Here is a 27921-nt window from a genome sequence, read left to right as displayed (position 1 = left end):
CACCGCGCCCGGCCGACTCTAGAACTTCTACATCACCCCATAGGGAAACTACCCATTAGACAGTAACTCCCCATTCTCCCCAACTGCAGCCCTTGGCAGCCCCCATCCCACTTTCTCTATGAATTTGCCTATTGTAGGGACCTCTCAGAAGTGGAATCAGTTTGTCTTGTGTCTGGCGTATTTCACTCAGCATAATGTCCTCAAGGTCCATCTGTGTTGCAGCATGTGTCAGAATTTCACTCTTTTTAAAGGCTGAGTCGTACCCCTGGTGTGGATATACCACATTTTTTTCATCCATTCCTCTGTGGCCGGACACCTGGCTTGTTTCCATCCTTTGGATGTTGTGAATGTGGGTGTGCAAGTGTCTGTCTTGAGTCCCTGCTTTCAGTTCTGGGCATAAACCTAGGGCTAGAATTGCCAGATCATGTGGTAGTCTGACTCTGTTGCCCAGGTTGGAGTGCAGTAGTGCGATCTTGACTCACTGCAACCTCTGCCTCTTGGATTCAAGCAATTCTCCTGCCTCAGCCTCTCGAGTAGCTGGCGCCCGCCTCCACACCCGGCCAATTTTTTTGTATTTTTTAGTAGATGCAGGGTTTCACTGTGTTGCCTAGGCTGGTTTTGAACTCCTGAGCTGAGGCAGTATATCCGCCTCGGCCTCCCAAAGTGATAGGGTTACAGGCATGAGCCACCACACCCAGCCTCATATGGTAACTTCTGTGTTTAACTTTCTGAGGAATCACTAAACTGTTTCTACTGCAGCTGTAGCATTTTACATTCACACTAGCAACGCACAAGGGTTCCAGTTTCTTCACCTCCTCACCAGCACTCCTTATTTTCAATTTTTTGATAAAAGCCACCCTAATGGGTGTGAAGTGGTACCTTAGTTTGCATTTCTGTAATTTAGTGATGTGGAGCACCTTTTCATGTGCTGCCTGACCATTCGTGTATCTTCTTTTGGAGAATGGCTGAGTCCTTTGCACATTTTTTAAAATTTTTTAAAACTTGTGGTAAATTGACCAGGTGCAGTGGCTCACACCTGTAATCCCAGCACTTTGGGAGGCCGAGGCAGGTGGATCACAATGTCACGAGATCGAGACCATGCTGGCTAACATGGTGAAACCCCATCCCTACTAAAAAATACAAAAAAATTAGCCAGGCATGGTGGCGGGCGCCTGTAGTCCCAGCTACTCGGGAGGCTGAGGCAGGAGAATGGCGCGAACCCAGGAGGCGGAGCTTGCAGTGAGTCAAAATCGCACCACTGTACTCCAGACTGGGCGACAGAGCGAGACTTTGTCTGGAAAAAAAAAAAAATTGTGGTAAATAATGCCTGTAGTCCCAGCTACTCGGGAGGCCAAGGCAGGTGGATCATGAGGTCAGGAGTTCGAGACCAGCCTGATCAACATGGTGAAACCCCATCTATACTAAAAATACAAAAATATTAGCCAGACGTGGTGGCACGTGCCTGTAATCTCAGGAGGCTGAGGCAGGAGAATTGCTTGAAACCAGGAGGTGGAGGTTACAGTGGGCCAAGATTGCCACACTGCACTATAGCCTGGGCAATGGTGAGACTCAGTCTCAAAAAAAAAAAAATGTGGTAAAATACACCTAAAATTTACTTTTTTTTTTTTTTTTTTTTTTGGTAAAGACGGGGGTCTTGCATTGTTGCCCAGGCTGAGCTCAAACTTCTGGCTTGAAGCCAGTCCTCCTGTCCCAGCCTCCCAAAGTGCTGGCATGACAGGTGTGACATTTTACTGTTGTGAATGATGCTCTTCTCAACACCTGTGTATAAACATCTGTGGCCCTGCTTCCAATTCTTTTGGGTATATGCCCTGTAGTGGAATTGCTAGATCATATGATAATTCTTTTTTTTTTGGAGACGGAGTTTTGCTTTTGTTGCCCAGGCTGGAGTGCAGTGGCATGATCTCGGCCCACTGCAACCTCCACTTTCTGGTTTCAAGCGATTCTCCTGTGTTAGCTTCCCGAGTAGCTGGGATTACAGGCGCCTGCCACCACACTTGGCTAGTTTTTGTAGTTTTAGTAGAGATGGGGGTGTCACCACGTTGGCCAGGCTGGTGTCGAACTCCCGACCTTGTGATCTGCCCACCTCAGCCTCCCAAAGTGCTGGGATTACAGGCATGAGCCACCGCACCTGGCCAGTAATTCTATTTTTAAATGTTGGAGGAACCTCCATACTGTTCTGCATAGCAGCTGCACCATTTTGCATTTATATCACAGGGCACAAGGGCTCCAGTTTCTCTGTATCCTCACCAGCACTTTCTTTAAAAATTTAATTTTACAGTAGCTCCTCCAGTGGGTTTGAGATGTATCTCACTGTGGTCTCCCTCTATGACTAGTGATATTGAGCTCTTTTCATGTGCTGCTGGCCATTTGTATATAATTGGATAAATGTCTGTTCAAATCCTTTACCCATTCTTGAGTCAAGTTTGGTTTTTTTGTTGTTGAGTTTTAGAAGTTCTCTGTGTATTCTGGCTATCACTTCTTTATCAAATACATGATTTAGGAAATATTAAGAGTTTTATAGTCTTAGCTCTTACATTTAAGTCTTTGATCCGTTTTATTTTTGTAAATTGTGTGAGGTTAGGGTCCACCTTCATTCTTTCGCATGTAGATATTCAGGCTTGGTTTCTGATATCCACTTATTGTCTTGATTGGCAGAAATTTCAGCAGATTTCAAGGAGCCGCCATCCCTGCCAGGGAAGGAGAAGCCATCCCCGAAGACAGCCTGTGGGTCCCCCCTGGCAGCACAGCCATCACCCTCTGCTGAGCTCCCCCAGGCTGCCCCACCTCCGCCGGGCTCACCCTCCCTCCCTGGGCGCCTGGAGGACTTCCTGGAGAGCAGCACAGGGCTGCCCTTGCTGACCAGTGGGCATGAGGGGCCAGAGCCCCTTTCCCTCATTGACGACCTCCATAGCCAGATGCTGAGCAGCACTGCCATCCTGGACCACCCCCCGTCACCCATGGACACCTCGGAATTGCACTTTGCTCCTGAGCCCAGCAGCACCATGGGCCTGGACCTGGCTGATGGCCACCTGGACAGCATGGACTGGCTGGAGCTGTCGTCAGGTGGTCCTGTGCTGAGCCTGGCCCCCCTCAGCACCACAGCCCCCAGCCTCTTCTCCACAGACTTCCTTGATGGCCATGATTTGCAGCTGCACTGGGATTCCTGCTTGTAGCTCTCTGGCTCGAGACTGGGGGTGGGGAAGGGGCTGGGAGCCAGGGTACTCCGGTGCGTGGCTCTCCTGCGTGATTCGGCCTCTCCACATGGTTGTGAGTCTTGACAATCACAGCCCCTGCTTTTTCCCTTCCCTGGGAGGCTAGAACAGAGAAGCCCCTACTCCTGGTTCGGGCCCACCCAGGGCAGAGGAGAGCAGCTGTCAAGAAGCAGCCCTGGCTCTCACGCTGGGGTTTTGGACACCCAGCCAGGGCCAGGGCCATTTCAGCTTGACCTCCTTTTTTGAGGTCAGGGGCACTGTCTGGCTACAGTTTGGCTAAGGCAGGTGAAGCCCAGCCAAAGCCTAGCCAGGAGGCTTCTCTTCTGACCCAGGGCTGAGACATGTCAGGGGGTGAATCTCCTTTTCGCTCCCTGCTTTGCTGTGAAGGGATAAATTAGCCTGGGCTTCTACCCCCTAGTCCCTGTGTCTGCCAACCCCAGGGCTTCCTGGGATGAGGCTCCCTGCCATTTTAGTGTCTTGGTGTAGTGTAACCATTTAGTGGTTGGTGGCAACAATTTTCTGTACAGGTGTATATACCTCTATATTATATATCGACATACATATAGACATATATTTTTGGTGGGGGACAGGAGATGGGTGCAACTCCCTCCCATCCTACTCTCACAGAAGGGCCTGGAAGGCCACGGCTCCTAGGGACTGGATGTAAGGTTACCCTTGAGCTGTGTGCCACTGTCTGGTGCCCAGTCTGGCATGCAGCTACCCAGGCCCACCCATCACGTGTGATTGACATGTAGACACCCTGCCACGGCCTGTGCCCCACCTGCCCTGCTTCCTTATCAGTGCCACGAGGGCAGAGGTGCTACCTGGCCTTCCTGCCAGGAGCTCTCCACCCACTCACATTCCATCCCCGCCGCCTCACTGCAGCCAGCGTGACCCTAGGACAGGAGGGAATTGGGCCCAGCTTCACCCTGCTGTGGGGCTGAGAGATGGCTATGAGGTTGTGGCTGTCTCCTGCCCTGGGGCCACTGGCTTCACACTCTGGCCTGACTCAGACTCATAGGGGAGTAGGGGTGGAGTCACCAAAACCAGTGCTGGGATAAAGATGGGGAAGGTGTGTGAACTTTTAAAATAAAACAAAACACAGGCCTGTTAGTGCATCTTAATCCATGGAAGGGGTGGGTGGCATAGCTGGGGGGTCCTAGGCCTGTTGTGTCCCAGCATCTGAGGGGCCAGGCAGTGCCTTCTAGACCAAAGAAGGGCAGAGCCTTGGACATGAAGACAGCTCTGCAGCCCTGGCTGTACAGAAGACAGGAGGTACGTTCTCAAAGACACAGTTTATTTATAAACCAAGGAGGACAGGAGCTTATTAGTCACCCCCATCCCCTTCCCTCTTCCTGAGCAAAGACTGGCACAGACATGGCTCCCCACCACCTCACAAGGCTTTTGGTACAAACTGTGGTTTGGCCCAGAGCATCTCTAAGGACCCTGGTAGGGCAGGGCACCCTCTGCTGCCACCACCTGGGATGTGCTGGGGAACCTGGAGTGGGGCAGCCTGATATCCCGGGGCCCCGGCCAGGGCTCTGGAGCTGCTTTTCCCTGGGCTCTGCAGCTTGGGGTCCTGGGCCATCTCAGACCCAGGCCCGAGGCTGGGCTGGGGAGGAGGGGTCACCCATCCACATCCCAGCTGAAGAGATGGTGCTTCACCAGCATGTCCCGGACGCCCTCCTTCAGGGGCTGCTGCACCTGCAAACAGGGCAGCTCCTCACCTCACAGGCCTTGGGTGTGGCTGGGCTGGTTCCTAACCACTGACACCAGCACTCTTGTGTCCCCACCTCAGCCACCCTGTGAACGGTTTGGGCAGCTCCATCAGCACAGGCCTTATGAGGCCCACACCACCCACCTCTCTCTTCGCAGGGAGTTCCCAGTCCTGGGAGAGGCTGAAGGCAAAGCAGCAGAGGACTCTAGAGGTGAGGAGGGGGTTGGTGAGGCTCTTGTCACCCCCAGCCAGCCCTTTCTGCCCCACCTCCATTCCCTGAGCCCAGCAAGGTCCTCACCGGAGCTCACACTTGATCTGGACCCAGCCTGGGCTGCGCAGGAAGGACCAGGGCTGGTACCACTTCTCCACGGTGGGCAGGCTGGAGCAGAGCACCTCCAGCCACAGGTGCAGCACCTGCTCACTGGGGACACGGCCAGGAGTGGGGAGCAGGGGCGGCTCCAGGCCCTTCTGGCTGCAGCCACGGTAGAGGCCTCCAGCCTGTCCCTCAATAGCTCCCAGACCACCCTCTTCAGGGAAGGACCTGAGCCCCTGAGGTTCTTTGTCCTTTAGGGTCCCCTGTAAGGACCCTCCTGATGCTGGGCTGGGTACCCCCTACTCCAGGGTTCTCCAACCCCTTTTCCACACTCACTTGAGCCCCACGCAGATCAGTGAGCGGAGCTTCACGTCCATTTGTGCGTGCACTGCATCGTGGCTCACGTTCACGGACTGCACAGCCTGGGGACGGCACCATTTGCTGTCACTCAGGCTCCCCCACGGGCTAACCTTGAGAAGTCTATAGGGTCTGGCAGAGGAGGCCCCTTACCCGGTAGAGCAGCTCCTCTGGGGTCAGGACCTTGCCATCTTCGTCCAACCTGAGAGGGCACCAAAGCTCCTGGGGTGCCGGGGCTGGGTCAAACCCCGCCCTCCCACTGCAGGCGACTCCACCAGAGGAACCCAGGCCCAGTTACCTGAAGGTCTTACAAAGCACCAGGCGGGAATACACGGAGGCAAAATCTCTCTCGACCTCCCGGCCTGCAGCCTGTGGGAACAGCACACGGTGTGAGTGTAGGGACAGGAAGATGCTGGTTCAAAGCCCTTGGGGCCAACTGGGCACCTGTCACCACCCTGCCAGCTCTTCCCATCCTCTCCGTGGGGCCCAGGGACAGGAACGGCCTAAGATGGGTACTGGGGGGCACAGCAGGGCTGGTACAGGGTGGGGGACATGGGCCAGCCACTGACTTACCTCCTCTATAAACAGCCAGGGGTGGCAGGCGCCCCCAAGCAGTGATGGCTTCTTCAGTCCGTGTTCGAACAGGGCCTTAAGGGCCGGGCAGAGGGTCCCTCGCACGAGGTCTGTGACCCCCTCTGTCACTGAGTCGTCCCCCGCGATGGAATACTGATGGGAGGGATGGGTCTGAGAAAGCCCTGCCTGACACCTGCAGCCAGTTGCCCTCCTCTGTCCTCTCTGCCATGTTACAGGCCAGAACTCACTGGGGACACAGGCCCTGGCTAAGAGGGTGCCAGCCGTGCCTAGCCCGCCCACCCCCTCACCTCTTTGCTGCGCTCATCCAGGACTTCCACAAACTTGGCTGGAAACCAGCCTGTGGAAAAAATAGGCCCTGTGAGGAGTAGCCACAGCTCAGGCAGGCAGGGCAGGGGGAAGCTGGCCCAGGTGCTTCAGGGACCTCAAGCCAGGCAGGGGTAGAGAAGAGAACGGCCTTGCAGTGGCCAGGGTCACTGAAGTCTTCTGTGCCCACCCCCTCCTCCCTCTCCCAGCTCAAGAGCAGACCAAGGCCCCCACCTCGCAGGCCGTTGAGCTCCCCCACCCAGCAGTGCTCGTCCTTCTGAGACACGATCTGCACAGGAGGAAAAACAGCAGGAACCAAAGCTGGGTGCTTGGGGCCAGCGCCTCCTGCACCCCGATAAGACTCCTCAGCAGCAAGGCCAGGCCAAGACCCCTACATCTTCACAAGAGCAGCTCTTGGCAGGGAAAGGGGTTGGAGTGGGGCTTGGTGGAGGGAGGCTGGGGAACCCGCCCCAGCCTGAGGACCTGTAGTCCAGCGCCCCCACGCACTGTGATGATGTCGTTCTTGCGGAAGCCCAGCTCGTCGTCATCGTGCCGCTCGAAGTCCAGCAGGGCCTTGGCTCGGCGCCGGTGGCCGCGTGAACATGCCACGTAGTTCTCGTGGTCCCGCTGGTGGCTCTCCATGCTGTAGTCTGGAGTCAGCTCCTGCCAGAGTGAACACAGGCCCACCAAGGGGGTTGGAGGAGTTAGGGCTGTGTTTGGTACCAGCCCAGGGAGCTGGTCACTCACCACGCTGCAGTTTTTGGGGTCTGCGCACTGGAAGTGACGCGCCACACGCAGGATGGCTTCCCGGAGGTCAGCCACCAGTTCCGTCTGCTTGATGTTCTTGGCCTTGAGTGCCTCCAGGTCATCCTCCCCTAGGAGGCCCAGAGAGCAGTGGTGACCACGGCTCACTCCAGGCCCCCGAGGAGGAAGCTCCACGTCCACATGAGTGTGAGGACAGACTGTTCCATGCCCACACTGCCTGGCACCCGCAGAGCTCTCACCAAAGAGCAGAGCAGTGATGGTAGACTTCCTCCGCTGGGTCCTGCGGCGAACAACCTGCACCATGAGGAGAGGGTCAGGGCGGTCCTGGCCCCCGGAAGGGAACCCACCAGCCCTCGGCTTATGTTCGCTCATCTAAAATGGCCTCTGATGCTGGCTCTGAGAGTTGAAAACAGATAGTTCAGAGCTGGGTCTGCCTTCCTCCCAAACTGTGCCAGGGTCAGAACCTGAGACGCACGAAGCCCGAGGCGGCCTGGGTCACCCCACAGCTGTGGTCTGACTGGGCCAGGCTGGGGGGCAGAGCAGGAAGGGCTGGTTTGTTTCCCATAGCCCCCACACTTGCTCTGAACTTCAAGGTGACCCATTCCCCACATGCTGTGGGCCAAGTCGGGGCCCCCCATCCTGGGTCACCTGAGAGAGGTTGGTGAGGGTGCCAGTCCCCAGGAGCTGACCCTGGTCTGCAATGAGATAGGCCAGGTGCTTGCGGCGCTGAGTCTCCACAGCCACGTCGGTGAGGGAGCCGGCCAGCCGCATGGCCACCCCCAGAAGCAGCTCCGCGTCCTCCATCTGCGACGGGATATCCGATAGCGTGTTGAAGATGGAGGCTGAGTTCTCTGACTGGATCAGCTCTTCTTCCTGGGCCGTGTCAGAGCAGGATGCGGGGAGAAGGTTGTTACTGCAGGGACCTGGCACTGAACTGACCCCAACCCCCATCCTCAGGGACCTGTTTGCCTTGGCACGGTTGTCAGGGGCCGGGGGACTGGTCTCTTGCCTGGCCCAGGGAGGTCTCTCACTCCCTGCCCCCCATCTCAGGCTCCTACTCCTCAGCCTGAAGTGGGGCCCTGGAGCACCTTGAGGTGCAGCATGCCCAGTGTGAGTTGGAACAGCACCCGGGAGCCCTCATAGAAAAACAGGTCCCAGATGCGCAGAAGCAGCTTGATGTCCACCACGCTGGCGAAGGCCGTGAGGAACCAGTGCAGTGTGATCAGGGACAGCTCTGTAAACACAGGAGCCGAAGCTGCTGGGGAGGAGGTGGAGGAAACCTCCCTCCCCAGAACTGGAGGGAGGTCCTCTCTGCTCAAGAGCGAAGGAGGGGATGGGGCAGGGAACACCGGAGAACAAAAGAGTGACAAAGACCAGGGTTGGGGGCTATGCCCCATCCCCACTTGGCCATCCACCTGAGGCCTCCAAGCTGCAGAATGGGAGCCAGTGGCTCAGAGGCCCCTTACCTATGTCATGCTCCTGGAGCAGCTTGTCTAGGCGAGGCAGGTACTGGACAATGAGGTGGCGCAGGACCCGCTGGTCAGTCTGGACGCCCAGCAGGGTGGTGCTGAAGTAGGAGGCGGGGAGCAGGTCCTCGATGATGGCGCACATCATCCAGAAGGTGTCCTCCTCCTCCAGGAACAGCAGGAGGCAGGCGGCCACCTGGCCAGGGCATGGGGATAAGGGCCCTCTACCCAGGTCTTTGTAAAAATTAGAAAAGGTGCCCCTACCCTAGGGAGACCAATTAGCAAAAGCCTCTTGGGGGGCACGCATGCTGGAACACAGGCCTTCCCCGGGCTGCTTTCCTTGGCCGGCCTCAGTTTCACACCCTTCGGAGGGGCCACTCTGCTTGAATAGCGTGCAGCTGCCCTGATCTCCTTGGGGACTCCCCTGCCCCCTACCTCCCCTGCTGCTGCCCCAGAGCGGGAGACCATTCCTTGTTAGGGGTCCTGGAGGAGGCCCTGGGGCTGTCACTGCCCTTGCCGGGGCTGTGCTCACCATACCAGTGCCCTGGCAGTAGCCGATCTCTGGGTAGAGCCAGGCCAGGGCCCGGAGCACCCTGCGCAGGCGGGGCACCCCGATGCTGCCCATGCTGGCGAAGCAAGCGTTGCTGGGCATGGTGCGCAGCAGGTCCTTCTCGATCTGTCCAGCAGCCATCAGCACCCACAACAACAAGACCTTGTGACACCCTGGGAGGGAGGCAGACCCCAGGCGGGCTTCTCCCCCAGGAATGGGGATTCCTCGTGTTCCTGGTCAAGGTCACCCTCCTCCCTTCAGGGTCAGCTCCCAGCCAGTGTGGAGCTGGGACATCAAATCCACCTGGGAAGCTTCATGCCAGACCGAGTGAATGAGAACGTGTGGCCCAAGGCCTGGAGTCTATATTTAGAGTCCCCATCTGTTCCTAAAGTGGACCTGAGCTTGGGAACTGTATCTCCAAGCCCTTCCATAGCACTGATGGCCTTTTGGACAATTCTTTCTGTGGCCTACAGAGAACCCAGGAAGGAGCATGTATCCTCCCCCACCCCCCAACAAGGGCACACTCCCAGAGCCCCAGGCAGCCTCCCTCTCTCCTGCCAGCCTCACCTGCTTGGCAGCAAGGGTCTCATCGTTGGAGCTGTTCTTCACAATCTCGCGGTAGGACAACTCAGAGTTCCTCTTCTTCTGCAGAGCCCCAGAGAGCCGCATCCATAGCTGAGGGAAGGGAGTCGCAAGGGCACTCAGTCTTTCTCGTGACACCTAATCATGGGGCCAAGACCCTCTCAAAACCCTGTGGGTCCCTGTGGCCACTTTACCTGTGGCCTCATGCCATGTGGGATGCCGGCCAGCACCAGGGAACGGAGCTTCTCAGAGCGGGGTAGAGAGACTGCAATCTTGTCCCAGGTGAGATCCCCCACGTCGTGGTTATGGGTGAACTCCAGGTGGGCCTGCCACCGCAGCCTCTGTGGAGCATCCTCCAGCAGAGGGGAGCTCGCCAGCAGACTGGAGCCAGGCTCACCACCTTCTGCCAAGAGACAGCCGAGGGACGCCACAGTGAGCAGAGGAGGAAGAAAAAAGCATTCTCTACTATGTGTTCTGCAAGCAGCCAAGCCTGTCTTCAGGAGGGTCTCAGCTTCATTGGCTCTAGGCCAGCTCTCTCCCGCCAGATCCAGAGTCCCACAGCTAATGGCTTTCTGATAGCTCCAGGTGATCATCTAACATGCACCTATGAGGAGCAAAGCTCTTCACTTTCTCCTAAAAGCCACTCCTACCACAGTACTACCCAGATCCAGAAATGATACCTCCATTCTCCCGATGCTCAGCCTAAACCTTGGAGTCACCTCTGGCTCCTCCCTCGCCCAGACCCCACACTCAGCCCTTTAGCAAACCCACAGGACTTTACGTCTCACTTCCCCTGTCCACGGCCCTTGTCCAAGCCATCGTCCTTCATCCAGATCGCTGCACTGGCCCTCCCGCTGACCTCCCTTGTTGCTACCCTCACCTCCCAAAGGTTGTTCTCCTCAGTAGCCACAGCAACCCTTCCAAAATGCAAGTCAGATCATGTCACACTGCTCAGAGCTGAGACTCAAAGGCAAGGGCTTTCCAGGGCTCCCTCAGGTGCTTCCTCTGGGCCATGCCCACTCTGTCCTCATCCCCTGCCATTTTCCTCTTGGCTCCCTCCCCTCCAATAACATGGTCTGAAAGGGCCACTTCAGGGCCTTTGCACCTCTCCTTCCCCTTCCCCAGCTCTGCCCAATTCCCTGGCTTCCTTATATATGATTTACTGCCTTTCTTGCTGCAGCATATTACATGCTTGTTTACTGCCTGTCTCCCTCTCTAAAATGAGAACTCCATGTAGTCAAGACCACCTTCAGTTTTGTTTAAGGGCCTAGGGGTGCAGCTGTGGAGACTACAGCACCCACAGTTGGGTTCATGAGATATTTGTTGAATGAATGAGGTGAAGCTCTCCTGTGGCAGCCCAGCAATCTCTGGGTGAGCTCCATAGACAGCCTCGTCCTTATTCACCCAAAAGCTAATCCCTCAGCCCAGCTTTCAAAAACACCAACTTTAATGACTTTACCTACAGTAAAATGCAAATGTTAGGTGTACATTTTGGTATATAAACAAATGTCTAAACATTATCCCCATCAAGCAGTCTCAGTTCCATAGTGTAACAGTGAACACTCTGACCCCAGTGACCCAGCCAAACAGGTACTTCATCATACCAGCAAGTTCCCTGTGTCCCTCTCAACCCAAACCTTTACCCTGCAACTACCTGCCTACAAATCAGAAGAACAAGGAAAACCCTTGTCAGAATTGGAAACGTGAGTGACCTGAAGGTGATTAGTTGCAGTCAATTAAAATGTCCTAGCCATAGTTCTGGCCTGGCATCCAGTTGTCTTGGCAGATGGCCTTCCCAATAGCCCACTCCGGACCAAAAGGCCCATTTATAGTAGAAAACAACAGAAAAGGATTGAGACTCAGTTATAGAAAAGTGGTTATCCAAATACTGTAAGTTCATTATGATACAGCCACTGAAAATACGCTTTTTTCTTTTCTGAGACAGAGTTTCGCTCTTGTTGCCCAGGCTGGAGCGCAATGGCATGATCCCTGCTCACTGCAACCTCCACCTCCTGGGTTCAAGCGATTCTCCTGCCTCAGCCTCCTGAGTAGCTGGGATTACACCTGGCAAATTTTGTATTTTTAGTAGAGACGGGGTTTCACCATGTTAGCCAGGCTGGTCTTGAACTCCTGGCCTCAAGTGATCCACCCACCTCAGCCTCCCAAAGTGCTGGGATTACAGGCGTGAGCCACCACGTCCAGCCTGAATTTTTCAACTTCTCTACAGTGAACACTATTGCTTTTACTATCAGGTGAGGATCAGTAAAATTTATCTCAAAAAAAAAAAAACAGAGGTTTCCCATACTTACAACAGTATCACCCTCAGATACACTCTGTTCTTATATCTGGAACCGTGACGCATCAGAGCTCAGCCATCACATGCTGAGTAATTCTAGTCAAGGGAGCGGAGTCCTCCCCAAAGAACATCAGCAAGATGACCCACAAAAGGGGCTCAATGTTACCTTCCTTGTACACACGGAAACCAAACTCATCGTAGTAGAAATCTGGTTGCTCTGCTGACTCTTCCTTCTAGAATCAGGATGAGGTTGAAGTCAGTTGTCTGTCCCCTAGCTGGAGGCCTCAGGTCTGAAAGATGCCACCCACAGGGTTGCCTGCTAAAATCCCACCCAGCCTTCAAGCTCAGATCAAAGGCTACTCTTCCAAAAGCCTTATCTGGTTACCAATCTCCTCTGAACTTTCTAGCATTTTCTCAACTTTCTAGTTTCCTTGTTCTTCTCAGAGGTCAAAGATAATAAAAATCAAGGCAAGAAACATGTTTTATGCATTTGTGTCCCTATAATACCGACAGCATACTGCCACAGTGATTGACTCACACAGGCACATGGAGCTAAGATACCATCTCTGGTGGGGACCCCATAACCCTGTGTGAGTTGGCCACCTCTTCCTGGGCAGCCTGCAGAGCTGGGTCCCCTTCATACTGCAGCGTGGGAGCACAGCAGGCTGGTGCCTGGCTAACTGCTGTACCTGTGTATACGTGGCCAGGATCTCCTGGGGCCATATGCTCGGAGTCAGGGCTGAGAAAGGGCCACAGGCAGAAGGTGTATGGCTTCCTAAAACCAAAGAGGACCAGGAGAACAATCAAGAAAATACAGAGGCAGGCCAGGCGCGGTGGCTTACGCCTGTAATCTCAGCACTTTGGGAGGCCAAGGTGGGCAGATCACCTTAGGTCAGGAGTTTGAGACCAGCCTGGCCAACATGGTGAAACCCATCTCTACTAAAAATACAAAATCAGCTGGGCATGGTGGCACATGCCTGTAATCTCAGCTACTTGGGAGGCTGAGGCAGGAGAATTGCTTGAACCCAGGAGGCGGAGGTTGCAGTGAGCAGGGATCGTGCCATTGCACTCCAGCCTGGGCAACAAGAGCGAAACTGTCTAAAAAAAAAAAAAAAAAAAAAGGAAAAAAGAAAATGCAGAGGCAAAATTCAAGTCAGGAAATATGCTCTCCCTCTAAGAACACCAGCATTAAAGGGACTAGCCCATCTCAAGCGTTACGGGGAGGGAAGGAGCAGAATGAAAGAAACCTCCTAGAAATCAGCAAACTTCTGGAGAAGAGGGGGAAGAAACAGCAGCACATTACACAACATGACCACACTTCATCTTCCGGCCTCTTTCTCCACCTGAGGAGTGCAGATCTGCAGGCTGCAGGGCCGGAGGAGGAGAGCTGGAGAGCAGAGCTGAGAAGGAAGTTTTAATAACTTTCTCAGCCAGCCAGAAAAGCCTTCCCTACCATCTCCACCTCTCTTATCTGGATGGTGTTTTATGGAAAACAAACAAGCCAGCTTCTATCCCTCTGGCTTCTCTGTGAGAGCTTCACACCCCATTTCCAAGTCCGGCCCCTGCTTCTACCTGACATTGTGCTGGGGGGCTGGCAAGTCTTCTGCAGCTCCAGGCTTAGAAGTCTCCTATCCTGCTATCTTAGAGCTGGAAGGCTCCTCAGGCTTCATCTGGTCCAGAATCATCTGCCCTGTTAGAAGAGTAAAGAGGAAAGTCATTCTATTTTTATTTCTTTTTTTATTTCAGACAGAGTCTCGCTCGGTCACCCAGGCTGGAGTGCAGTAGTACGATCTTGGCTCACTGCAACCTCTGCCTCCTGGGTTCAAGAGATTCTTCTGCTTCAGCCTCCCGAGTAGCTGAGACTACAGGGGGGCGCCACCATACCTGGCTGATTTTTGTATTTTTAGTAGAGATGGGGTGTCACTACATTGGCCAGGCTAGTCTTGAACTGTTGACCTTGTGATCCCCCTACCTCGGCCTCCCAAAGTGTTGGGTTATAGGCATGAGCCACCACACCCGGCCTGAGGAAAGTCATTTTAAAACACCCTCTCTCCTACAAAGAGGAGCCCTTTCCACCCACACTCTGATTTTGCTAGCCTGGAGGCAGTGGGAACTGAAGTCTTAGCCATTGTTTAACAAGGGAAGGGAAAAAAAAAAATCACACTTTGCCCATTTTTATTTTTGTTTATTATTTTTTGAGACAGGATCTCGCTCTGTGGCCCAGACTTGAGTGCAGTGGATCTTGGCTCACTGCAGCCTCCACCTCCTGGACTCAAGCGATCCTCCCACGTAGCTGAGACTACAGGCATGCACCACCATGCCTGGCTAATTGTTGTATTTTTTTTTGTAGAGATAGGTTTTCGCCATGTTGCCCAAGCTGGTCTCGAACTCCTGGGCTCAAGCAATCAATCCGCCTGCCCTGGCCTCCCAAAGTGCTGGGATTACAGGCTGCATCAGGCCTTTGCCCATTCGTCCATTTTAAATTGGTTTTTTTTTTTTTTTGTGGAGACAGGGTCTCATTCTGTCACTCAGGCTGGAGTGCAGTAGCAAAATCATAGCTCACTGCATTCCTGAACTCCTGGGCTCACGTGATCCTCCTGCCTCAGCCCCCCAAGTAGCTGGGATTACAGGTGTGAGCCACCATTCCCAGCAGCTATTTGTCTTTTTTTTTTTTTTTTTTCAGACAGGGTCTCACCCAGGTGGTAGTGCAGGGGCACAATCACAGCTCACTGCAGCCTTGACCTCCTAAGCTCATGGGATCCTCCTACCTCAGCCTCCCAAGTATCTGGGACTGTAGGCACATGCCCACACGCCACCATGCCCGGCTAATTTTTGTATTTCTTGTGGAGATAAGAGTTTCACCATGTTTCCCAGGCTGGTCTCAAACTCCTAAGCTCAACAGATCCACCTGCTTCAGCCTACCAAAGTGCTGGGTTTACAAGCATGAGCCACCGCACCCAGTCAAGCCTTTTACTTCTGACCACAGAATGAAAGGCTCTCACCATGAAAGGAAGTGGAAGTAACAATGAGGAGATGTGGTTGAAAGATTTCAAGAGAAGTTACATTCCAGTTTTTGTTATCATATTTACCTAAACCTGGCACTGAAATAAAATTTACTTTTGCCATTTTTCAGATGAGAGTTCAGAAATGACAGTTGTTATCCAGGTCCATAGCAGAACCTGTTCTCCATGCTATCTGCCATGGAATTCTGGTGTTGGGAATTCTAGATAAATCGGGAAGAATTAGGTAAGTGAGAAGCAAAAAAGAGGAAAATCAAACCATCACTTCAAAGGCGCTATGAGAAAATCCCAGTTCTCTTTAAAGACATACAAGTATGGGGACAAAAGTAGCTCCTGTGGGCAGCTCAGCTGTGGTCCCAGCCTCTGCTCCTGCCCCAGACACACACTGGCCAAGTTTAGGATAAAGGCCAAAGCAGAACATTCCTGACCATTATAGAGGCTTTGGTACCCAAGTGGGAGAGACGCTCCCTCCTGATTCCAGACATGCTGCTTAGAGCCAGATGGCAGAACCTACTTCCCCAACAGGCCAGCCATCCTGGTTGGTTGGTTCTGTGTGAAGAGAATAGAATTTTAATGTCTTCCTTCAGTGTAAAATATATGTGATACAGGGTTTACCTCAGAACCATGAGCTGGATGGAGGATTACATATTTTTACATTAAAGAGACTGAGCTAGAATTTTTAAAAAGCATGTCATCATTCAATCCTTACATTTATTCCTTATACAAGGGAAAATAAGCCTAGAAGAGACTGATAGTTTCCAAATGAACTCCCAAAAGCTCTCCCCTGCCACACCATGCAATCCCACCTTGTGAAATGATGGACACATGGCCAGCAGCTAGATGGCCCTGGGAATGGAACCCAGTGCTCTATTACACCTCCCGCTGGCTTGGAGCCTGAGATGGCATATGGCTGTGGCAGAACCACCATGTGTCCGCCTTGGGAGGCAGTGGGCTCAGCACTCATCCTCTGCACCATGATTAAAAATAAAGACATCTCAGCCGGACGTGGTGGCTCATGCATGTAATCCCAGCACTTTGGGAGGCCGAGGTGGGTGGATCACCTGAGGTCGGGAGATTGAGAACATCATGGCCAACATGGTGAAACCCTGTCTCTACTAAAAATACAAAAACTAGCTGGGCATGGTGGCGTGTGCCTGTAATCCCCGCTACTTGGGAGGCCGAGGCAGGAGAACTGCTTGAACCTGGGAGGCAGAGATTGCAGTGAGTCGAGATGGCGCCACCGCATTCCAGCCTGGCGACAGAGACTCTGTCTCAAAAGAGAATCAGATGATAAACATAGAAATAGATTGTGATAACTACAGTGCTGTGAGGAAAAATAAAGCAAGGTCAAGATGTGGAAAGTCTCAGAAGAGAGGGGATTTATATCAAGTGGTCAGGAGCAGCTCTTTAAGAAGGAACTGAGGGCTCATGGCTACCTGAGGGAAAGGAGATCCAGGGGCAAGCACGAAGTTGGGAGCACAATGGGCACATTAAAACAGCTGCAAGGCAGCCATCAGGCAGGAGGGGCTGGAGAATGAGGAGTAAACAGTGGGAAGAAACAGCCTGAACGGTGGGAGGAGATGCAGCAGGGGGCTACCAGGCCTCACAGTGTGGTGGAGATTCTGGGCTTCATTCTCAGTGAGCTGGGAAAGTAGGGGAGGGCTCTGAGCTCTCTCTGGCTGCCTTGCAGAGGAGGTGATGGACATAGAGGAGGCTGTTGGATTAGTCAGGGTGAAAGGTATGTTGACTTTCCTATGGTGGGAACACTGAGAAATGGTCATATTATGGACATATTTTATCTTATTTATTTTGTTAGAGACAAGGTCCCTCTATGTTGCCCGGCTGGTCTTGAATTCCTGAGCTTAAGTGATCCTCCTGCCTCAGGCTCCCAAAGTGCTGTGATTACAGGCGTGAGCCACCACACCCGGCCAGATTCTGGATAGAGAGTCTGCAGGGTTTAGCTCTCTAATGCCACACACACATATAAATGTATGTAATGTATATATAAACATGCCACTTCTCCCACTGGCTACAGAACCCAGCCGGATGTGAACTGTTAAGCTGGGTGGGCAGGTTTTTCCTGCCTCTGGTCGCTATGGAAACCTTCCTGAAAGCAGCCATCTGGGAGTTGGCAGGAGCAGCCCAGAGAGTCAGCCACGTCAGGGTGGCTGCCCTTCTGTTGTCACAGGAGTACTGAGAGGCAGAAACTTGAAAAACAGGATTGATTTAGGTACCTCTGAGGAGCTTTGGAAGGAATTTTTCAAAATTAAATGTACATACTCCCTAGTTTGCTAATCCTACAATTTCCTATAAGGCAAATTTTGTTTAGAAAGCATAGAAGGCCAGATCTCACTATAAACCCTGTTTTCCCACATCTGTGGGGAGGGGCAGAAAAGGTTCTGTCCATTTCCTGTGGTCTCTTCACATAGATCAGAGGGATATGGCCCCCATTCTCTCTGCTCCTACTACCCTGTCCGGTGTCCTATTTTCTTCACAACACAGCATGGTCGTTACCACTACACAGATGCTTTTCTACAGACATTTACCACAGAACATGAAAGCTGTAAGCAACATAAGCAAAAATACTTCTAAGAGGCCTCTGAGACGCTGAAGACTATATTTCCTCTGTGAGGAAGGAAGAGGACACTGGAAGCTGTCGATAAAAACTCACCTAGATAGAGAAGCACAAAGCCGGGAAAGTCCAAGAAAGGCTGGAGTGAAAAAAGATTAATGTGGCTACTATAGATGCTAAGAAAGGATAAAATCAGACAATAAATGCTCAAAGAAACATGAACATTTTTTGGAAAAGGAAAAAATATATGAATACCTTTTTCAAGGTAAGGGCACAAAATAATTGGTTTTCTTCCTGGTTTTTCTCCTTGACTTCTATTCTTCAGCACACCTCTAAAATGTATGTGGGCTCCAATTTGGCCGCTACATGGGCAGACAGCTTATAGAGAGACAGGAGTGGATGCTGGGAGGCAACTGTGGCGTGCAGGGGAAAGATTATGGAGAATGAGGCCAAAGTGACAGTGGAGACAAAGAGAAGTAATAGATTCAAGACACAATCAGAGGCAGAATCAACAGGCCTTGCCACACGGTTGGATGTGGGGAGAACGGGAGTGACCACAGGCAAGGCCTAGGTTTCCGGTCTGAACTCCTGGGCTTCTGATGATGCCACTTCCTAATATGAGAGAAATGGGAACAAAACAGGTTTGGGGAGGGGGGAAGTTAAGAGTTATGGGGCAGGGGCTGGGCATAGTGGCTCACGCCTGTAATCCCAGCAGTGTGGGAGGCCGAGGTAGGCAGATCACCTGAGGTCAGGAGTTCGAGACCAACCTGGCCAACATGGTGAAACCCTGTCTCCACTAAAAATACAAAAATTAGCTGGGCATGGTCACAGGCACCTGTAATCCCAGCTACTTGGGAGGCTGAGGCAGGAGAATCGCTTCAGCCCAGGAGGTGGGGGTTGTAGTGAGCTGAGATTGTGCCACTGCACTCCAGCCTGGGTGACAAGAGTGAGACCCTGTCTTAAAAAAAAAGAGTTATGGGGTAATTTAAATGCTCATTTAGAAATTCAAGTGCAGCTGTTAAGTAGGTGATTGCATGTATAAATCTATGTTTACAGGGAGATTCAGAAGTAGAAATGTAAATTTGGGAGTTTTTCATTCATCTATCCAACCAACAAAAAAATTTTTTTGCAACTACTGTGTACCAAACACTGTTCCATGTGTTAGAGATAGAGCAGTAAAACAAGATGGACAAAGTTCCTGCTTTCATGAACCTGCAATTTCTTCATCTGCAAAATGGAAATAATACCTTACTACTTATGAGGTTAAGTGAGAAAATGTAATACTTGTAACAATACTCAGCACATGGCATGTGCTTAATAAATGCCAGTTTTTATTAGTTACAGAAAACAGACAATAAATATGTAAATAATTTCAGAAAAATAATACATGCCATGAAGAAAACAGAACAAGAGGTTACAAAGTGACAGGTAGGAGTGGAGGGGCTATTTTTAATTGGTGGTTGGGGAAGGCCTCTCTGAGGAAATGACCCTTCAGCTCACACCAGAATAAGAAGGAGCCAGCTCTGTGAAGATCTAGAAGAGTAGTGATGAGGGGGAAAGTAGCAGGTAACATTGGAAAAGGAGGCAGGAACTAGCTTACAGATGGCCCTTCTAGCCATGATAAAAACTGGATTTTCTTTTTTTTTTTTTGAGACAGGAGTCTTGCTCTGTCACCAGGCTGGAGTGCAGTGGCACAATCTCACTCACTGCAACCTCTGCCTCCTGGGTTCAAGCGATTCTCCTGCTTCAGTCTCCCGAGTAGCTGGGATTACAGGTGCCCGCCACCGCACCCAGCTAATTTTTGTATTTTTAGTAGAGATGGGGTTACACCATGTTGGCCAGCCTGGTCTCGAACTCCTGACCTAGTGATCCACCCGCCTTGGCCTCCCAAAGGGTTGGGATTACAGGCGTGTGCCACTGCGCCTGGCCAGTCTCCAAGATCTTGGACCTAAGCGACTGTGCAGGTCCCATCAACTAAGACGCGGGAAGCCTGGTGAAAGCAAATTTTGGGGTTAGAAATCAAGAGTTCTGCTTTGGCTATGTTAAGTTGGGATGCCGATCAGACTCCTCAGTGGAGAGGTCAAGTTTGTACCTTATGAGCACGGAGTTCAGATGTCAGAACTAGAAATGTAAATGTGGGAAGCGTCAGCATAGAGCAGAACTAGATGTCATTGCCAAGGAGGGAATGCAGAGTAGGGGGCCTAGGACCAAATCCTAAAACACTCCAACATTTAGAAGTTTGGCAGAAAAGGAGGCAGGAAACAACATTTGGGAACTGGCCAAAGAAACAGAAGGAAAACGAGTAGTGTGTGGTGGTGTGGAAACCAACAGAAGTGAGTATTGCTAGAAAGAGTGCTTTGGTTTTAATGTGTCCCCTCCAAAATTCAGGTGTTGCCAACGTGATAGTATTAAGAGCTGGAACCTTTAAAGAGGTGATGAGGCCACGAAGTCTCCTCCCTCATGAATGGGATTAAGTCCCCTTCTAAAGGGGCCTGACAAATGGAGTTGGCCCTCTTGCCCTTCTGCCACATTAGGATGCAGCAAGAAGGCCCTCAACAAACGCCTTGGACTTATGAGCCTCCCAAACTGTGAGAAATAAATTTCTGTTCTTTAAAAATGAGCCAGCATATTCTGTTACAGCAGCACAAAACAAACTAAGACAAGGAGTGGGTGATCATCTGTGTCAATCAATTTAAGGATAGAGAACTGGTCCTTGGCTTAGCAAGCTGAAGGTTGTTTGTGAACCTGAAAAGAGCTTTTAATTTTAATGGTCAAGGTGAAGGTCCAACTGGAGTGGGTTGAAGAAGGAATACAAGAAAAGTAGAATCATTAGCATGAAGACAGTATATGATTTCGACCATTTAAAAATGTATAGGCCTGGCACAGTGGCTCACACCTATACTCCCAGCTCTTTGGGTGGCCCAAGGCAGGCGGATCACCTGAGGTCAGGAGTTCCAGACCAGCCTGGCCAACACGGTGAAACCCTGTCTCTACTAAAAATACAAAAGTTAGCTGGGCGTGGTGGCAGGCGCCTCTTAGTCCTAGCTATTTGGGAGGCCGAGGTGGGAGAACTGCTTGAACCCAGGGCGCGGAGTGCAGTGAGCTGAGATCGCGCCACTGCACTCCAGCCTAGCAACAGAGTGAGACTCCATCTCAAAAAAAAAAAAAAAAAAAAGTAAAATAGTCAAAAGGTGAAAACAACCCAAATGTCCAACAACTGATGAATGGATAAACAAAATGCAGCATATGCAGACAATGAACTATATTATTCATCCATTAAAGGAATGAAATACTGGAATGTGCTACAACATGAATGAACCTTGAAAATACTATGCTCAGTGAAAGAAGCCAGTCACAAGGCTGCCTATACTGTATGATTCCATTTCTACGAAATGCCCAACAAAGGCAAATCCATAGACTGAAAGCAGATGAATGGTTGTCAGGGGCTGAGGGAAGGGCAGATGGGAAATGACTGCTAATGGGTAACGGAGTTTTCTTTTGGGCTAAAGTCGATGTTCTGGAATTACTGATGATGGTTGCATAACATAGTGAATGTACTAAAAACTGGTAAATTATACACTTTAAAAGGGTCACTTTTATGGTGTATGAATTATATCTCAATTTAAAAAATAATTATAGTTTAAGTATACTAGAACATTAGAGTAAGAAGGTATCTTCCTTGAGCTTTTTCTGAGGACCACCAGTGAAGCTGAGTACTGACAACAGTGAATTAACTTCTCCCCATCTTGCCTTTCTTTTCCTCTGCAGAGCTGCTACTACTCCCCACCTTAACTATCCACCTCTGCACAGATTTAATGCTTATACAAAACCAAGGAAAGAAAAAAAGTGTAAACAATTAGAAATGGCTTATCCAGAACTGTGAAAAGTATCCCCTTCTCTCTCATTTGTAACTAACAGTTTCTTAACATAGCTCTGCATGAATTTGACATCTTAGCAACCTGTGAAATCAGGAACTTCCTAAGCTGCTTTAAAAAAAAAAAAAGCCTGTAATTTTCCGAGTTACTGTAACAAGCCCCCTTCCCCTGCCATATCTAAATAATTAACTGGAATAATCCACTGGAAAAAAAAACTGACACCACTTTGTAAACTCAGGTTTCCAAGCCACTGGTTTGGGTTGATGGTTTTTTTTTTTTATTTTTTTTTGAGACGGAGTCTCGCCTGTCGCCGGGCTGGAGTGCAGTGGCCAGATCTCAGCTCACTCAAGCATCCGCCTCCGGGTTCATGCCATTCTCCTGCCTCAGCCTCCGAGTAGCCTGGGACTACAGGCGCCTGCCACCTCGCCTGCTAATTTTTTGTATTTTTTAGTAGAGACAGGGTTTTCACCATGTTAGCCAGGAATGGTTCGATCTCCTGACTCGTGATCCGCCCGTCTCCAGCCTCCAAAGTGCTGGGATTACAGGCTTTGAGCCACCGCGCCCGGCCCTTGGGTTGATGGTTTTTAAGGCTAAATAAAATCCCCAGGTGTCTCTCTTCACCTGGGTTGCAGTTGCTCCCTATTATCAGGAAGTATTAATAAAATACTTTTCCAAAAGCAAAAGCCACTAAAAGCAGTTTAAAGGAAAAGAGATACTTATAAACAAGGACACCAGAAAAGTGCAGCAATTTGCAAAACAGGCTCTAGGGTGGAAAAATGCTATTTACGAATCTGCTTTTACAGATATGCCTCCACGTCTCCTGAGTTTTCACCACAGCCCAGGCATTTGGTTCCCAGGCCCAGCCAGAGCTGGGTTTGGGTGAGACACTGGCTGTCAGAGCCCAAAGCTCAGAAGCACTTCTGCGCACTCTGCACAAATGCTCACAGGACCATTCTTTTCTACTGAGAATACAGTAAGATGCAAACACAAATGATAAACTTAAGTCCTTGCAGGATAAATTTCAGGGCAAAGGAAATCTCCGGATTATAAACACAGTCAACAGGCTAATCATGGCAAAGGAAGCTCTGGACTCTTGAGTCTTGTAATTACACTAACACAACTTTTTGTGTTGTGTTTTGAGACAGGGTTTCACTCTGTTGCCCAAGCTGGAGTGCAGTGGCATGATCAGAGCTCACTGCAGCCTTGAACTCCCAGGCTTAAGCAAGCCTCCCATCTCAGCCTCCTGAGGAGCTGGGACTACAGGTGTGCACCACCACACCAGGCTAATTTTTTTTATTTTTTGCAGAGACCGGATCTCACTATGTTGCCTAGCCTGGTCTCAAACACCTGGGCTTCAAGGGATCCTCCTGCCTCAGCCTCCCAAAGTGCTGGGATTATAGGCATGAGTCACACACCCAGTTGATGAGTGGTTCTCAAAATACAGAGTGTATCAGAATCACCTGGAGGGCTTCCTCAAACCCAGACAGCTGAGGCCCAGCCCCTGAATTTCTGACTCAGCAGGTGTAAGTAGGACCTGAGACTCTGCCTCTCCCAGGTGATGCAGATGCTTTTGGTTCAGGGAACACACTTTGAGAACCACTGACCTGAATTCCTCTTTGACCATCATTCTTTCAAATTCTAGCTCAGATGTAGCCTCCTCTAACAAGCCTTTCTTTCCAACTTCCATATCCCCTACTTCCTTCCCCAAAAGAATTAATCATTGTACATGCTGCTGTTGATTTCATGTGATACTATAATTTATGGACATGTGTATCTGTCCCATGTCCAGTACCTAGGCCAGTGCTGACATGTGGCAGGGGCTGTTTGATGAATGAGCAGAGCAAACTCGTAGAAGGTCCTGATGTACAACACGCTCTTTTCCTGTGCCTTGGGCTCTCTACTGCTCCCCCTGCTCATAATGCCCTCCACTTTACCTGACTTATTCTTCAGCTCAAGCATTGCCTCCTCTAAGAAGCCTTCTTTGATACTCCCCCTGCCTTTATTTTGTGTTAGGTGCCCCTATTCCTCTGGGCCCCCAACCAACCCGTCTATACATATCTTACTAACAGCTACCATTCATTGCATGCTAAGTGCCAGGGACTCGAATAAACAGAACTGAATTAAATCCTTTAGAGGTTCTTTGGCCCAGCAATTCCCGCTTCTGGAAATTTATCCTATGTGCCAGCAAAATGACCCATATACAACTTAACTCCCTAAAGCACTGGTTTTGAAAACAAAATATGAGATGGCAAAATATTAGGAAACCTCAATACCCACTGATACAGGACTGTTTAATTACCGTATATCTATATAATAAAATGGTGTGCAGCTGTCACTGATAGGGACTAAGTAAAAAAAGCAAGGAGAGTGAGAATGTGAAACTACTTGTTAAAAAGGAGAGAAATTTTCATATAAAATAAAGAAGGCTACATGTGGGGGGAACTGGGTGGCAGGGAGACTTTTACTTCATACTCTTTCTGTACCTTTTGCATTTTGAACAGTGTTATTACCTATGCAAACAAAGTTAAACATGAAAACAATTTTAAAGACCTTTAAAGAATCACAGAGCAAGAGATTAGGGTGCCCTCCATTTAAAAATGAAATGAGTATGAGGAACTTCTACAAAGTTTAGATTTTTTTCCCTAGGTGACTTGTTCTGTATCTATGAAATGGCCAATAATGAGTTCTATTTTCTCTTTATTTCACATATATGCTTTATTAGTGTCCTCAGTGTGTGCTGGGGCGAAAGAGTCAATCTAGCACAGCTGAAGTTCATTAAATCTAATGACTACACTGCAGTTCTTTGTGTTTTTGAAATGGAGTTTCGCTCTTGTTCCCCGGCTGGAGTGCAGTGGCGCAATTCTCGGCTCACCACAACCTCTGCCTCCCAGGTTCAAGCAATTCTCCTGCGTCAGCCTCCCGAGTAGCTGGAATTACAGGCATGCAGCACCACACCTGGCTAATTTTATATTTTTAGTAGAGACAGGGTTTCCCCATGTTGAGGCTGGTCTCGAATTCCTGACCTCAGGTGATCTGCCCACCTCAGCCTCCCAAAGTGCTGGGATTACAGGCGTGAGCCACCGCACCTGGGCCTTTTTGTTTTTGAGACAGAGTCTCGCGCTGTCGCCCAGGCTGGAGTGCAGTGGCGCGATCTTGGCTTACTGCAAGCTCTGCCTCCCGGGTTCATGCCATTCTCCTGCCACAGCCTCCCGAGTAGCTGGGACTACAGGCACCCGCCACCACGCCCGGCTAATTTTTTGTATTTTAGTAGAGACAGGGTTTCACCATGTTAGCCAAGATGGTCTCGATCTCCTGACCTTGTGATCCGCCCTCCTCGGCCTCCTAAAGTGCTGGGATTACAGGTGTTAGCCACCGCGCCCGGCCTACACTGCAGTTCTTACCACACCTGACCACTCAGTAGCATTTATCTGTAATCACTTCCTCCTCCTTAACACACAGTGTCTCTGGGTGTCTATGTGTCACGATCCTTTGGTTTTCCTCCCGGCTTTCTGGCTCCTTCTTAGTCTCCTTTCCAGTTCCTCCTCCTATGCCTATTCTTCAGATGCCTTAACGTTCTGCCTTCGACTCTCCTCTAGCTCTCTGCACTCTCCTGGAGCTCCTGGTGACTCTCACAACTTCAATTAACATCTACAGGCAGATAATTGATTTCTAGCTCCAAGATGCATTTCTCTCTGAACCTCAGATCAGCACATCCAGCTGGTGGGCAGCTCCTCCATATTCTTCCAATTTGCCGCTCTCCAAGTTAACTCATCACCTTTCCTCATTGAACCTGGTCCTCCTTCAGTGGTTCTATTGCCATTACAACCTACCTACCCACTTTCTCCAGGCAGGACTTGGGGGTCATGTTTAATGGATTCTTGATTTTTCCGTCTTCACCCCTCAACTATTTGGCCTTTCCTAATGTTTTTGAAGCCTCCCTTTCTCTTAAAACCTGTTGCTACTTTCTAGTTGGGGCTGTAGTCATTTTTCACCATCATGATTATTATACATCTCTCAACTGGAATCTCTGCCTCCACTCTCGGCCCCTCCCTCCATCCACTCTCTACCCTGCAGCCACAGAAATTCTTTCAAAATGCAACTGACCATTTCCCTCCCGACTTTAAAACCTTCCCTTTGCTTTAAAGTCCAAATTGGTTAACTTGGTTTATAAGACCCTGCGTGACCTAGCAGCCCCGCTACTCCCTGCAGCCTCATCTGTGAACACCTGCCTCGCACTTGCCTCCAATGCACATTTTATGCTTTGGCAGTGTCATCCTGGAACCCACCTGTGTTCTCTCAGAATGCTGCTAAATACAGCAATTACTCAGCAGTATGTAAAGACAGCCTTGAAGCCTGGACCCCACCAAACTCCATGATGAAGCAGCTAGTGGCACAAAACTTCTAGAACTAACTCCCCCTCCAGTTACCCTAGTAATTTTTGTTGATCATTTATATCACCCTTTATGACAAGGACATCTGAGGTGAACATCCATAGTATCATACACATTTCTCAGCTGCCGCTCCCAAAACTGGCATCAGCAGAAGAGCAAAGTAACTCTAAGGATCACACTCTACCTTGAACTCCACTCCTGCTACAAGGTTTGCAGCTGGGTCTGCTTACCCTTCCCTGAGTCAATATTTTCTTTGTGACAGAGATAGAGTGTTCCTGTAGACGAGACTTAGGTGTGACTGTGTGAGGGAGAACACAGACTGGAGACATGTATCACGGACACAGGAACCTCAGCCTAGAATTCAGCACACCAGGTATGCGTGTGCCCTTCCTGCACAGGAGTTAAACTCAGCTGCCCTACGCGGACTTGCTCACACTCAAAACCGTGCCCAGCTCCTCTAGTTCTTCACATCAAGTAATCAATCATCCACAGTCATCTGGTCACTTACCTGAGTCCCTCCCTGAATGATTCCTCTAATATTTATGGCCTGGCAGTTTCTGGAAAGGATAAGGAAAGCAAAAGCAAGGTAACTGCATGGACCTTCTGTCATTCCCATTACCAGGGGTGGGGGATAACCACCCCCTCAGAAGTAGAAATAAATACTAGTTAAGGTAACTCAGCTTTCAGATAGCTCTGAAAAATAGCAGACAAGAGTTTTTGAGGAAAATAAAGCTCCTTAAGGGCTGATTGGCAAAGAAGGCCACTGAGACATTTATATTGAAAGTTTTATATTAACATAGGCGCTTAGGGCACTTAAGAGGAGATTACAAATATAGTTAACAAAGTTGCTATTTTTCATATAATTAAACGACAGAGGTCAACAAACTATCTCATCTTTACGTCATTTATGTCATTACCATCTATATAATTACCAGAAATGTTTCATTTGCAGATATGAACATAGCTATATAACATTACCCTAAAGAATGGTAACTGTATTATACTAGAGTATATACAGTATTATAGAGTATATATGCTATTATACTCCGTGGCACTGAGTAGATGGAGGTATTAGAAGGAAACCTATGAAAGAAGGAAAAATAATATGTATTAAGCATTCATCACACGCTAAACACACTCACAGGCATTATCCCCATTTTACACCTGAGAAAACCAGGGATCAGAGAGCTTAAGCATCTTGCCCATATCAGACAGAAGGACTGACCCCTCAGCAGTCTCGCTACACCACACTGACTAGCACAACTCTAGCTATCAACTTTGCGGACAATTTCCAGAAAAGATCATGAAACTATCTGTGCATGTGCAGGAACAAAGTATCTTGACTTGGGATGACAGACCTAGTGGGAGTCAGCCAGATTTAAGACACAAAGCAACTATATTAAATAATTTTTTGTGTGTGAAAATTCAAAATTAAACAGATAAATTAGGAGACAATTCTTATAAGAGCAAACAAACTTCTCTAACAGATCTGCACCTATATTTAGAGACCATTAACTTCTTTAGTACTGGGGTGCAGGGCAAAGGGACTTACACAAAGTCATGAATTATAGAGTTAGAAGGATCCTGTGGGTTCATCTCTCATATTTTTAAAAAAAAAGAAACTAGGGGCCAGGCACACTAGCTCACATATGTAATCCCAACAATCTGGGAGGTTGAGACAAAAGGATTGCTTGAGGCCAGGAGTTCAAGACCAGCCTGGGCAACATAGCGAGACCTCATCTCTAGTTGTCTTTTTATTAAAAAAAAAGAAAGAGAAAGAGAAAGAAAGAGAGAGAGAGAGAGAGAGAAAGAGAAAGAAAGAAAAGAAAAGAGAGAAAGAGAAAAGAAAAGAAAGAAAGAAAGAAAGAAAGAAAGAAAGAAAGAAAG

General features: G+C 49.9%; 2 protein-coding genes across 14 annotated transcripts in view; one reads left to right on the top strand and one right to left on the bottom strand.

Moving 5' to 3' along the window:
- MRTFA (myocardin related transcription factor A) overlaps window positions 1–4346 on the top strand; it is a 224828-nt gene extending 220482 nt beyond the window's left edge. For 2 of the 4 annotated variants that reach the window (XM_017870247.1, XM_017870246.1), the window contains one exon: window positions 2677–4346. In XM_017870247.1, coding sequence (XP_017725736.1) covers window positions 2677–3194 — 518 coding nt within the window. In that variant the 3' untranslated portion in view covers window positions 3195–4346. The remainder of the gene's footprint in view (window positions 1–2676) is intronic. The other 2 variants (XM_017870248.1, XM_017870249.1) reach the window with 1 other exon arrangement.
- SGSM3 (small G protein signaling modulator 3) overlaps window positions 4338–27921 on the bottom strand; it is a 42468-nt gene continuing 18884 nt past the window's right edge. The window contains exons 2-22 of one of the 10 annotated variants that reach the window (XM_017870255.1): window positions 13749–13866; window positions 12866–12951; window positions 12343–12409; window positions 10075–10283; window positions 9866–9973; window positions 9281–9424; window positions 8749–8944; window positions 8371–8516; window positions 7931–8155; window positions 7522–7576; window positions 7265–7392; window positions 7025–7180; window positions 6752–6806; window positions 6502–6551; window positions 6194–6346; window positions 5919–5989; window positions 5774–5822; window positions 5600–5685; window positions 5249–5371; window positions 5095–5155; window positions 4338–4937 (exon numbers count right to left, since the gene is read on the bottom strand). In XM_017870255.1, the coding sequence (XP_017725744.1) occupies window positions 4860–4937; window positions 5095–5155; window positions 5249–5371; window positions 5600–5685; window positions 5774–5822; window positions 5919–5989; window positions 6194–6346; window positions 6502–6551; window positions 6752–6806; window positions 7025–7180; window positions 7265–7392; window positions 7522–7576; window positions 7931–8155; window positions 8371–8516; window positions 8749–8944; window positions 9281–9424; window positions 9866–9973; window positions 10075–10283; window positions 12343–12409; window positions 12866–12951; window positions 13749–13755 (2253 nt within the window). In that variant the 5' untranslated portion in view covers window positions 13756–13866 and the 3' untranslated portion in view covers window positions 4338–4859. Of the gene's footprint in view, window positions 5037–5094; window positions 5156–5248; window positions 5372–5599; window positions 5686–5773; window positions 5843–5918; window positions 5990–6193; window positions 6347–6501; window positions 6552–6751; window positions 6807–7000; window positions 7577–7930; window positions 8156–8370; window positions 8517–8748; window positions 8945–9280; window positions 9472–9865; window positions 9974–10074; window positions 10284–12342; window positions 12410–12865; window positions 12952–13748; window positions 13867–27921 lie in introns of all 10 variants that reach the window. The other 9 variants (XM_017870254.1, XR_001885163.1, XM_017870251.1 and 6 more) reach the window with 9 other exon arrangements.

The sequence above is a fragment of the Rhinopithecus bieti genome, unplaced genomic scaffold, assembly GCF_001698545.2.
Source record: "Rhinopithecus bieti isolate Rb0 unplaced genomic scaffold, ASM169854v2 scaffold_4967, whole genome shotgun sequence".
NCBI lineage: Eukaryota > Metazoa > Chordata > Mammalia > Primates > Cercopithecidae > Rhinopithecus > Rhinopithecus bieti.
The sequence above is the reverse complement of the archived record's forward strand: the minus strand, read 5'-3'. Positions and strand labels throughout refer to the sequence as shown.